The sequence below is a fragment of the Emys orbicularis genome, chromosome 6, assembly GCF_028017835.1.
Source record: "Emys orbicularis isolate rEmyOrb1 chromosome 6, rEmyOrb1.hap1, whole genome shotgun sequence".
In the NCBI taxonomy this organism is placed as follows: domain Eukaryota; kingdom Metazoa; phylum Chordata; order Testudines; family Emydidae; genus Emys; species Emys orbicularis.
The window spans coordinates 68,418,690-68,431,018 of record NC_088688.1 but is presented as its reverse complement, the minus strand read 5'-3'; the positions used below and the strand labels follow the sequence as shown (position 1 = coordinate 68,431,018).

The window sequence follows — 12,329 nt, the reverse complement described above, 5'->3', positions numbered from 1 at the left end:
GGACACGGTATTCCAGTACCACCAGAGCCAAACAGTAAAATAATCTCTCCTCTCAACTGAGATTACTGTTTATGCATCCCAGGATAACCTTCGCTCTTTTGGTCACAGTGTCCCATTGGGAGTTATGTTCAGCTGATTATCCACTATGACCCCCAAATCATTTTCAGAGTCACCGCTTTCCAGGATAGAGTCCCCCATCCTCTAAATACAGCCTACATACTTTGTTCCTTGATGTATACATTTACATATTGTAGGCTTGTACCCAATATACTACGCAATCCAGATTGTGCTGAATCAGTGACCTGTCCTCTTCATTATTTACCACTCCCCCAATTTGTGTGTCATCTGCAAACTTTATCAGTAATGACTGTTTTCTTCCAGGTCATTGATAAAAATGTAAAATAGCGTAGGCCAAAAACCAATCCTTGCAGGACCACATTGGAAACACGCCCACTTGATAATTTTCTGTTTACAATTATATTTTGAAACCTATCAGGAACCTGGTTCTTAATCCATTTAATGTGTGCCATGTTAATTTTATATCATTCTAGTTTTTTAATCAAAATGTCCAGTAGTACCAAGTCAAACACCTTACAGAAGTCTAAGTATATTATATCAATACTATTATGTTTATCACCCAAATTTATAATTTCATCAAAAAAAGATCAAATTAGTTTGACAGGATCTATTTTCCATAAACCCATGTTGATTTGCATTAATTACACTACCCTCCTTTAATTTTTCATTAATCAGGTCTCTTATCAGCTGCTCCATTATCTTGCCTGGCACATCCTGATGTCCCTTTTTAAGAACGGGCATAACATTAGCTTTCTTTCAGTCTCTTAGAATTTCCCCAGTGTTATAAGAGTTATTGAAAATTTACATCAATGGTCCTCCAAGATTCTTAGCCAGCTCTTTTAAAACTCTTAGATGCAAGTTATCCAGACCTGCTGATTTAAAAATGTCTAACTTTTATAGGTTCTTTTTAAACATCCTCCAGCGATATCAGTGAATGGAAAGAGTGTCGTCAACACCATATGATGAGACCATATTATCTGTTTTTCCTCAAATACAGTACAGAAATATTTACCGAACACCCCTACCTTTTCTGCATTATTCCTGATAATTCTACCATGTTCCTCTAGTAATGGACCAATACCATTGTCAAGATTCTCTGTGTTCTTAATATATTTTAAAACTCCTTCTTATTTCCATTAACGCTATCGGCTATAGATTTCTCGTGGTGTAACTTTGCTTCCCTTATCAACATTCTGCAATTCCTAACTTCTAATTTACATTCATTATTACCAACTTTCCCTTTCTTCAATTAGTTTTTTATAATATATATATATATACACACACACACACACACACACACACACACGCGCGTGATCTGCTAAGATGACTACTAAATATCTGGGGAATAATCTGAGTGCTACATAGAGGCCAGAAGGCAATGATTTGCACAGGTAGTGGCTGTTATCAATGCAGAAACAAGGATATATTAAGTTAGCCAGTCTGATATTGCTGGATGGAGTAAAGCGATCAATACCAAAACCCTTCAAGACTTCTCTGTAACCTCATTAATTATCGGAAAAACCAGGAGTCAGGTATCTGAAGAAATAATGAAATCTCGGCTGAAGCTACCATGTTCTGCCTTCTTGGTACCAGCAGGTACTGATGCTTATATTAGCCACATCTTTCTAGCAGGGTGCAACAAGCTCCACTGATAAGTAAGATTATCTTCCCCTTCTCCTGGGTCTCCAAAATAGAAAGAGACAATAAGTCTTTCCAGAACTGTGGCACATTTCAGTTCTAAAAACTCTGCTATCTGAACTAGCAACTTCTGAAACTGTCTACAATCATCAGGAAGCTACAACAATGAGGATATTAAGGACATTAGCAGAAGATACTGTACTTTCCTTATCAGTAGCAAAAGACTGGTTGATATCATCTTTTGCTTCATGCCTATTTACCTTGGATAAGTAATTACGAATGCTATCCAACAGCGAAGAAAGATGGACAGTTTAAGAACCGAAGAGGAATTGGCACCATGTAATAGATAAAAGCAAATCAGCACAAAGGAAGTCACATTGTCATCACAAGAGGGAGAGCCTGATAGATACTAGGGACCTGGGACTGCCTTTGTGACCACCGAGTAATCAAAAACCAAGTCCTCCAAGAATTGCCAGCGGGTCCCTGAGACAAAAACTAGCATCATGAAAATCCCTGCCACCAAAACTGCCTTGGTAGCAACAGACGCAAACAACAAAGTAATCTTTTTTGACACTGGAAATACAGGACAAAGTGTTCCACTGACTTTGTACTGAATGATGGTAAAAGACCCTGCACCAAAAGTTTCTGCTCTCTCATTTTAGGAAGCTCAGAGTTTGAAAACAGCCAACTTTATCCCTTCACAGGAGTAGGCCCTTGACTTGAGGACAGATTTAAGGGCCTAGTTTAGGAAAGACTGGAGTAAAGCGTGCTTGTCTTTTGGTGACTGAGGCATAATAAATTAAACACAATGAAAAATGACTGAATAATGTCCGTCACCAAGGCACACCAGACAATGTGTAAGTGCATCCATCTCCAGGAAGGCTAAGGGGTATGAGATATACTGCTTAAATTGTTTCACCCCACACTGGTCTTTGGGATTCAGACCAGATAGGATAACCCGAAAACATGCAGGAGCTGATTTGGGAATGCAACTGTACAACAGCACAGAAACTAAACAAAAACTTTTTAAACAATATACAATTACTAGTACGAACTAGTAAATCTACTAACACTACCAAAATATACTACTAGTACAACAAGAAAACAAACCAAGACTCCAGGAACAGAAGGAAGTTTCCTATGCCCGCAGCTAGTCACACAAAAGGAGGAACTGAGATGACTGGGGACTGCACAAACCTTTATAATCTCAAAGAAGAATTTTAATTATTCTTCAGTGTGTACTCACAAACAACAGTAGAGTTTTTTATTGTAGGATTGCTCACAAAGTAGAACAGCTGTCATAGCTCTTTTACAATTCAAAAGTGCGTAGATACTACAATGATGAGTATAATACAAAACCAGAAAATACAGAAACTATACAGAGCATTAAATATCTGAAACAAATAGATAAAGAATTACAACAATGAACTCACAAACAGACTGAAGAAAAAAAAAAAGATATAATTTTGGGCTCTTCAGTCTTAACAATATCCGTTTAAACCAAGCAGGTTAGTCTGAACACATTTACTTAAACTTCTAAAATGAAATCATAAGCTTTGTCATGTAATATTTAGATAGCAGTATTTTATGTACATTACATTAGTCTTCAATTCTGCAAACACTATGAACAGTAACCTAGAACATTTTGTATTGTTTTCTTCCTACTTGCATCAGTCTCTTATAAAACCTTAATTTCTAAATTTAAAGCACTCTCTGAAATAGGGCAAACAAGTATGTCAACAAGAACAGAAGGAACCTCCATTTACATAGCAACTTCAATAACTGTTGAAATTACTTAGGAGTTAAGCAGAATAGACACATGACATCACATCTAAACTAGACAATGCAACTGAGGTCAAGTGTTAAAGTGTTTTCAATAATTTTAGATCCATTCTACTGAGCAGTTATAAAGGAAGGTAAAATTATAATCATACACGTGTCTTTGTCTTGAACTGTACCTTTCTCTAAGGTGACACAGAATTAAAAGTTTCTCTAGAAGGCCTGTCTTTTAACTATGACATGACCTAGGTCTGCCATATAAATTCACAAATGCTTAAACCACTGAATCTTCATAAGAGAAGTCAAGAGTGTATTCATATAGAACAGGAATGAGTAGCAATGTGCATTTAAGACTGCAAGTTGTGACAGAAAGAAAGGCTCCCAACACAAAATTTAATCCATCCCTTCAAATTTTCTCAGCACACACAGGCAAATATAAAAAATAAATTCTTGTTGGGAGCAAAAATAGAAACAAGCTTTACTTTCTTGTGACTGGTATTGCAAAAGATCTGAGATTATGGTTTAGGAAAGTGATCCTGAATTATACATTGTCATTTTACAACATTTATAGAAATCATAACAAAGTTGCTTTACAAATGTCTGAAACTAATTATTTTTCTGACTAAGCACAAATGGCTACTTCAGATCTATGTCCAGAGTTGAAATGGAAAGATTTAGTTCTTAATTATACAGGGCTGGTTGATGTGTGAGATAATGGCTGAGTGGATACCAAAGACCTAGCTACTGGAAGGAAATATGAAGATTGTTAGCTCTCTCAAATTATGCTTAGCTGATAAGGCCTCAGCTGGAGTATTGTCCCCTCTTCCAGTGGCGTAGCCAGGATTGCAGCCGAGGAGGAGCGGCGGAGAAAAAAGGCGCCGGTCCTTCGGTGGCATTTCGGCGGCCCTGCGCATGCGCCGAAATGCTGCCGAAAGACGGAGCGGCGCATGCGCAGGGCCGCCCCGCTTCCCCATCCGGAGCGCTGTCCGGGGCACCGAGACCCCCGGCCACGCTCTCAGGGCCAGAGTCCCAGCCGGAGCGCCAGGAGCCCGTGGCCCCGCTGCGCCAGCCAGAGCGCCGGGAGCCAGGCCAGCCCACGGCCCCGTTTGCGGCCACCCGGAGCGCCGGGAGGCGGGAGCCACCAGGCCAGCCCGCGAAAAAAAAAAAAAAGCAAAACCCGGAAGCAGCTGAGGAGGAGGGGGGTGCCCAGGTGGGCAGGGGGTCAGTGCACCACTGCTGTTGCTACTCACTTCATCAACAACAAAAGAAGTCTCCTCCCCCGACTGGAACTCATCCACCTTTCCTCCGGCACGGACCGCAGCCGCTCACGCCGCCAGCCTGTAGCGAACTCCCCGTCCCCTGATAATGGCGGAGGAGTTATCAGGGGACGGGGACGGGGCGTTCGCTACAGGCTGGCGGTGTAAGCGGCTGCGGTCCGAGCTGGAGGAAAGATGGACGAGTTCCAGTCGGGGGAGGAGACTTTTGTTGTTGTTGATGAAGTGAATAGCAAGAGGGAGGAGACAGCGGAAGGACCCAGAAGCGGCGCTGAGTGAGGCCCGGAAGCGGAAGGACCCAGAAGTGGCGCCGAGTAAGTATGAAAATTAAAAAGGCGCCACTTTTGGGGAATGTGGTCAGGGGAAGCGGCCACTTCACCTGAACCTCCCTAGCTAAGCTACTGCCCTCTTCTGAGCGCCACATTCCAGGCAAGATGTAGACAAATTGGAGAAAGTCCATTTAAACAAAAATGATTAAAGGTTTAGAAAACATGACCTATGAGGAAAGATTGAAAAAATTGGGTTTATTTAGTCTGGAGAAGACAGAGGAGACATAACAGTTTTCAAGTACATAAAAGGTTGTTACAAGGAGGAGGGTGAAAAATTGTTCTTGTTAACCTCCGAGGATAGGACAATAAGCAAGGAACTTAAATTGAAACATGGGAGGTTTAGGTTAGACATTAGGAAAAATTTCCTAACTGTCAGGATAGTTAGGCACTGGAATAAACTATGACTATGTAGGCCTCTTATTGTATGTATAGAGCTTTATAAGATTCCTTGTTTCCTTCTATTCAACAATGACTTCTTGACTATAAGGTGAAGTTCAATTTCGAATTTTGATTGAAATAATGCCACATTTAAGACTGGAGAAAGGAAGAAATACTTAGATCTGGTTTTCAATGCGCATCAGTTCATGGAGAAGGAAACCAATCTCATGGACTATGGGTTACTGAGCCAGGAACAGATTCTACCTGGAAGGTCCAAAAAAGAGGGAAGAGAAGAATGAAGTATAAGAAAGCTTTGTCAGACACAGAATGACATCCTTCCAGAAGGATGATATGTGGGTACCTGTGTGGCAGACCCTGGAGTGTGTTAACTGGGATGAATCTTCAGTGCTCTAACAAAAAAACTGTAAACAGCTCAGGAAGCTACAGAGTAATGAGCAATAATGAGTTATTAGTTAAGTGTTTTGGAAGCTAGAGTAATCACTTAAGAGGAACTGAGGAGTCTGCTATCTTGAAGAAGTCAGTGAAGCACTAACTGAATGAGATAGTTCTGATTAGCCTACAAACTGCTTAACATTTCATTTATAATTGCAAAGATCATGGTTTAAAAGGTTAAATGAAATGCAGCAAAATGTTATATTTAACAAAATACATAGGATATATGCATACCTTAACAACAGGATTCAGCAGAACTACACCTGATTTCTTAGTAATTACTTGTTTTGTTGTGTAATGATGGTCTATAAGCTGAGGAATAGTTGGAAACCCAGTTCCTTCAAATCGGTACTGATTCTGCAAGGGGGGGGAAAAAATCAGTTTCAGAACAGCTCCAATGAGGAAATGCAAAAGATGCAATTAGCAACTCTTACCCATGAATAATAGGAAACAGAAAAGTTTAATTTCATAGGATTAAATCTTGGCCTCACCCAAGTCAATACAAAAACTTCCAGCGACTTCAATGGGACCATGATGTGGGTCATAACGACTAGAAAAAATATCTATTCATTCAATTAGCGTAGCATGATAAAATAAACATAGATCTCAACTCTTAAATTAAAGCTAGAAAGAAGGAAGTCCTTGTGATTCAACAGATGGCACAGTAGCAGTAACTTTGAGACATATTAAATATGAATAAAAGGATATGCAATAAAATATTACCAAGTTAAAGAACAAAAACATTTATTTTAAGACCACGTCTAAACATGTAAAGTGTATAAAATAAGCATGTATTGCAAAAAATATCTTTGAAAATCTAAAACACAGGGTAAATTCCAGCTCTCTAGCTCAGAAACAAAGCTTGAGGAACAGGGGCCAAATCTTAATTCAACGTGCAATGTAGTCTCCAGGCAATGTGTGATAAAAGTGGCGAATGATTCACTGGCACACAGAGAATAAAATTTTTGGCAGGTCTTTAATAATAATAATAATAATGTGTGACCAGCACAGTCTTCAATAGTACTTAGATAAAAGCCCAGCCACCTCCATACTTCAGAAATGCTGAGTGAGATGAAAGGCATTTTTGTCTCCCCACACTTCTGTCCCTCTCTGTTTTTCCCATCGTTCTGTCTGTCTCTCTCTTTTTCATTTTAAATATTAAAAAAGTTCCTGCTGTGGCTACTGTAACTCTCTTGCCATCATGCTGGAATAGTGTAGATTCTTTTACAAGCTGTACTTCCTATCACAGAATGTCAGGAAGCATTGTATCTGTAGGTGTGGAGAAAGAATGCAAGTGACATAGGTACACTAGTGGCTGCAAGGGCAGTGATAAGAGATTTAGAAAATTCTTTGGGGAAAAAACTGTACTGCTCAGTTCAGACTCTTACAGTCCTGAATTCTGTACAGGATTTCAGTGACTAGTATATGGGATAGGCTATTTGTGCCTCTATAAATGCATAGTTATCTCCATTTATTCCCTACTCAGCACTTTCCACAGCACAAACATTGCCATAAACAATGTGGCCATAAACATTTAGTACAAGTAAAGCCAAGGACTGGAATAGTAAAAGTGATGTAAATTGAGATTCAGGTTAATTTGCACTGATGGGCAAAGAAAATTAACTAATACTGCTAAATAATTGTTTTTAATCTACAGTAAAATACTTTACAAGTACACTCAGTATACTAGGGCTCTTATGGAAAATGACTTTTCGGGAACTACAATAACTGCCTGCCAAGGTATTATCATTTTTTAGGCAAGCAAGGCCAGTTTGAACAGATGAACATTCTCACTGTATCATCCACTGCTACCCGCCGCTCATCAAACATAAGCTGCTTGTCTGTACTTTCAAGGCCCTTCGTGGGGATTGGTCCTGCTTTGAGCAGGGGGTTGGACTAGATGACCTTCTGAGGTCCCTTCCAATCCTGATATTCTATGTTTCTACCCGCACCCTACTTATCATCTCTCATTCACTGTCAAAATGTTGACCCTGGTCATCCCATGATGTCAACCTCTGTTGCCCATTTCTAAATTTTCAAGCAAGCACCTTCATGCTTTTTCCTGTGCTGCCCTCACACTTGGTAAGTGTGAAACAGCCACAAAATCACCTCATTATTTTCCTTCAAATCCCTCCTGAAAACTCATTTCTTGTGATGCCTACAGATAAATTGACAAGTTAGGCTGCTGGAATGCAGAAATCACTGCCTAGTATGCTGACCAATATTGTTGTGTTGTTTCTTTGTTATTCCCGCCAATCTTTCTATTCATAACCGTGTGGTTTCTCCTATCTTATACGTAGGTTCTAAGCTCTTTGGGGCAGGAACCATTTTTTCTTCTGTTTGTACAGTGCCTGCCACAATGGAGTCCTGGTCCATTACTAGGGCTCCTAGGCGCTACAATAATACAAATAATTGAGAATAATTTGAAAATTGATTAACACTGAATGACAGCAATGCATTTAGATGCTTAATAATAGTAATTCTTATTCATATTCACAGGGTTAAACTGATGACCAATTTGGAGTCAGGAAGGAATTTTTCACCAAGACTTAATTGAAAGGAACTTGGACTTCCTTTTTGCAAATATCATGCAACAGACAAAATTCATTACAACTAGGAGGTATATTCCCAGATCCATCAATTTCTTTACCAGAAATTTAGTAATAATTAAGTATTAGGACATTTTTATTATTATTATTATTATTCTTTACTATTTGTATTGCAGTAGCTCCTGGGGCCCCATTCATGGACCGCTGTAAAAATATGTAACAAAAATTGGCCCTGCCCCAAAGTGCTTACAATTACTTCTTAGTTGCTTAAATGGATTTAAGAATTTAACCTCAGACACCAAAGTCTGAAAGTTTTCAGAATAAGATATTAATTGTTATAAGAAGTTGGCACCCATTAGCCAAAAGAGGTGCTCCTATATTAACAAGTGTAATATCCACTGAGGAGGATAAATGGCCTCTGTAATTAACCGCAATACATTCTCTGTATACCATACTTTTAAAAATATGTATATTTTGGGCCCTATAGTCAAAATTGTTTTCTTGAGGAAATATTTAAATTTATAAAAAATATACACTCATTTCTTAAAAGTTCAGTTTTAGTTAAAAACAAATTAGCAATTCCTATTTGTTTTTTCACAGATTGCCTGACAAATTGATTAGTCAATGGCTGCATCTGACCAGTTCAACATTTCAAAACACTGGTCAAATCAAACAGGCTATTTAAACAGCTGGACCACTGCACTGTTCTAGAGTCTTGGATTCAGAGGCAAATTCACATCAACGGAGACCAGGCTTGTCAATGATATGAGACAATGCTGATGTTGTTACACAATGTGATGGAGGTTTCAGACTCCCCCTTTTATTCATGTGTGGTCGCAAGTGGGGAATCTAAGAATCGAATCTGACAGCTGTCCCTGAAAAGACATACACCAGGCCCTTCCACTGAGAAACAATACCACAAAGAGACAGCTATTCTAGCGAGGGATGGCAGGTGAAACTGGAGTGAAAATGCAAGGAGATATTCTTATCCAAGAATAAAGAAATAGGAAATAACTTAGATCTCTGGGGACTGTGCACACAAAACTAGGAAAATTCATGTAGTTTTGAAAATGTCTTATGCTTATATTTTGATCTATCATTTGGAATGTATGTTACCAAAGAGAAGCAAAATAAAAAAATAGTTTGTGTCATGCTCATTTGTATCCTATTTGTGAAATCAGACATATGAATTAGTATAACAAATAGTGATCACATGCCCATTTCCAATAGGAAACATCAAGAAAACTGGCACTGGAACAATACAAGAGTCCTAGAAAAAATGACACTGAAAAAGTGAAAATGACAGGATTGTGATATTGATGCAAGGGAAAAAATATTTTTCTCATTTGTGTGCTTCAATTGTTTTGTAAATTGCTGAAATTTCTTCAGGCAACGTATCTCTACACTTGTGTGGTATTAAGCATTGAAGTTTGGGGTAGTGGGGAGGGAACATGAAAGTGAGAGATGCTGTGTAGTAGTCTCTACATCTATAAAACTGGTAAAAGCTAGGAAATTTTATGTCAGTGCACCCAACAGTTAAATAATTCTTTACAAAGGAATCTGATGGAGTTGGCAGCTAAAATATCACTATCCTGCTATATATCATTGCAAGACTTTCAACAGCATATTTTTGGATGGTTTTGTTATGGAACTATCTGAATACAGATTATCTTTTACCAAGTCCAGCTCTGATGCAAAACTCAGTCACTAAAAACTTCTCTGGGTTTTCCCAGTAGCCATTATACTTTTCTATTCTCTTTAATACCCAGGCCTTATTAGATGGGGGACTTAGTAGCACTCTTCCTTCCAATAGAAGAGTGTGGATAGCTTCTTCTGAGACCAACACTAAGCCAAAACTGTCTATGAAACAAAAATCAGGAGATCCGGAAACAGAGGCAACTCAACCCATAAACAAGTCAATTTTTGGTCACAGCCTTGGGAGTAAGAGCCTTGAAACCAAATCTCCATCTTGACCACAATGATCAGCTTAACTCCAGTACAGAACAAAATTATATGAGTAATTGTTTTAACTTTTGGTTAAAAGAATACATTTTTCCTTTCCAATCTATCATATTCTATAACGTGACATTTACCTAAATTCATACAATAAATTCACAGGTTACAATTTACTATACATTCCACATAAAGGCCAACACTAATAGATACAAATTTACTAACATGAGAAAAAGGTCAACTCATCCTTGGTCTAAATTTAGAGATTACATTTGAGAAAACATCTCATGACTTTCCCCAAGCCCACAGAGACAGGCTGTGAAACATTTAAAACTAAAAGATTTTAACTAAATTTGGCATCTCAAACACCACTTGGTTGTAGCCCTGGGATGAAATCCTGACTCCGCTGAAGTCAAAGGGGCCAGGGTTTCAGCCCAGAATCTAATAGAAATCATGATAAACTACTTGCTATCTAGCTGAAATAACTGTATTATGAATATACTAAAAATAAGTTATTTTGATATAGAACTTATTTTAACGCAAGGTAGCATCTGGCTTATAGTGTTTTCTGTAAAGGTTTCATATTGTAGCTATTATATTTGATGTTACTGCAAGAAGGCTCAAAAATGCCAGTTAAAAATATTTATTTTCAAATACTTTTCATAGAGTACATATAAGTGATTGTCACTGTATTAACTTTCACTTTGCTGTGCAAATTATTTCTAAAGCAAAATAGTGTAAAACTGGAAAGATCTGCTAGGGAATGTGAAAATTATTTAGTCCAAGTATGTGGCTAGCCTCTTTTATTATAGCATTATCCCAAAATGAAGAATTAGGTGAGATCTGTGATGTTGCACTCTATATGATTTTATGAAAATATGCTAATGAGTGTGAATATAATGCAACTGGAATATGCTTCATGCAAAAGGTCTCCTGTAAGGTATCATTACAAAGCTTATAATCTACTGAGTGTGGTCATCCTATTTGTATGTATGTATCATTCTTGTGTCTGAAACTATAAATATGAAATAGAACTCTGAGGGCCTATTGTAGTTATGCAAAGTGTGGGCCATTAATGGTGGTTTGGAATCTTAATGGCTCTCATCAACCAGGACAATTGACTGTGGATGGCTCTGTTTGCTTGCAGGCCTTCCTGTGAGTCAGGCTGGGAGGAATGAAGGCTTGGGGTCTCACAGGACGTGTGACCATGTCACCTGGTACTGAAATCCATCTTAAACCTGGTGCTTTTTCATTTAGAAGGAGGGGTGGGAACCCAGAGAGACAAAAGATTCCCACCTTGTGCCAAAGCTATACAAGGGGGGAAACAAAACAAAGGGGGCTGCAATCATGAGAAATCCCCTAGCTACCACATGAGCTGGAACAAGGGCTATACCAGGGGAAAGGATTGTGCCCAGACTAGGAAGGTGTCCAGTCTGTGATAGAAGCTTATTGAAACAGCTGAGGGTGAGATTTTATCTGTATTCAGTTTTCTTACTGTACTAGGCTTAGACTTGCGTGTTTTATTTTATTTTGTTTGGTAATTCACTTTGTTCTGTCTGTTATTACTTGGAACCACTTAAATCCTACTTTTTGTATTTAATAAAATCACTTTTCACTTATTAATTAACCCAGAGTAAGTATTAATACATGGGGGGGGGGGGAAACAGCTGTGCATATCTCTCTATCAGTGATATAGAGGGCGAACAATTTATGAGTTTACCCTGTAATAAGCTTTATACAGGGTAAAACGGATTTATTTGGGGTTTGGACCCCATTGGGAGCTGGCTGAGTGCTGGAGACAGGAACACTTCTTAAGCTGGCTTCAGTTAAGCCTGCAGCTTTTGGGGGACATGGTTCAAACCTGGGTCTGTGTTTGTAGCAGACTAGCGTGACTGGCT

General features: G+C 38.7%; 1 protein-coding gene across 1 annotated transcript in view; it reads right to left on the bottom strand.

Annotated features, from left to right (window-relative positions):
- FER (FER tyrosine kinase) overlaps positions 1 to 12,329 on the bottom strand; it is a 409,588-nt gene that overhangs the window by 235,614 nt on the left and 161,645 nt on the right. The window contains exon 14 of the mRNA XM_065406919.1: positions 6,164 to 6,286. Coding sequence (XP_065262991.1) covers positions 6,164 to 6,286 — 123 coding nt within the window. The remainder of the gene's footprint in view (positions 1 to 6,163; positions 6,287 to 12,329) is intronic.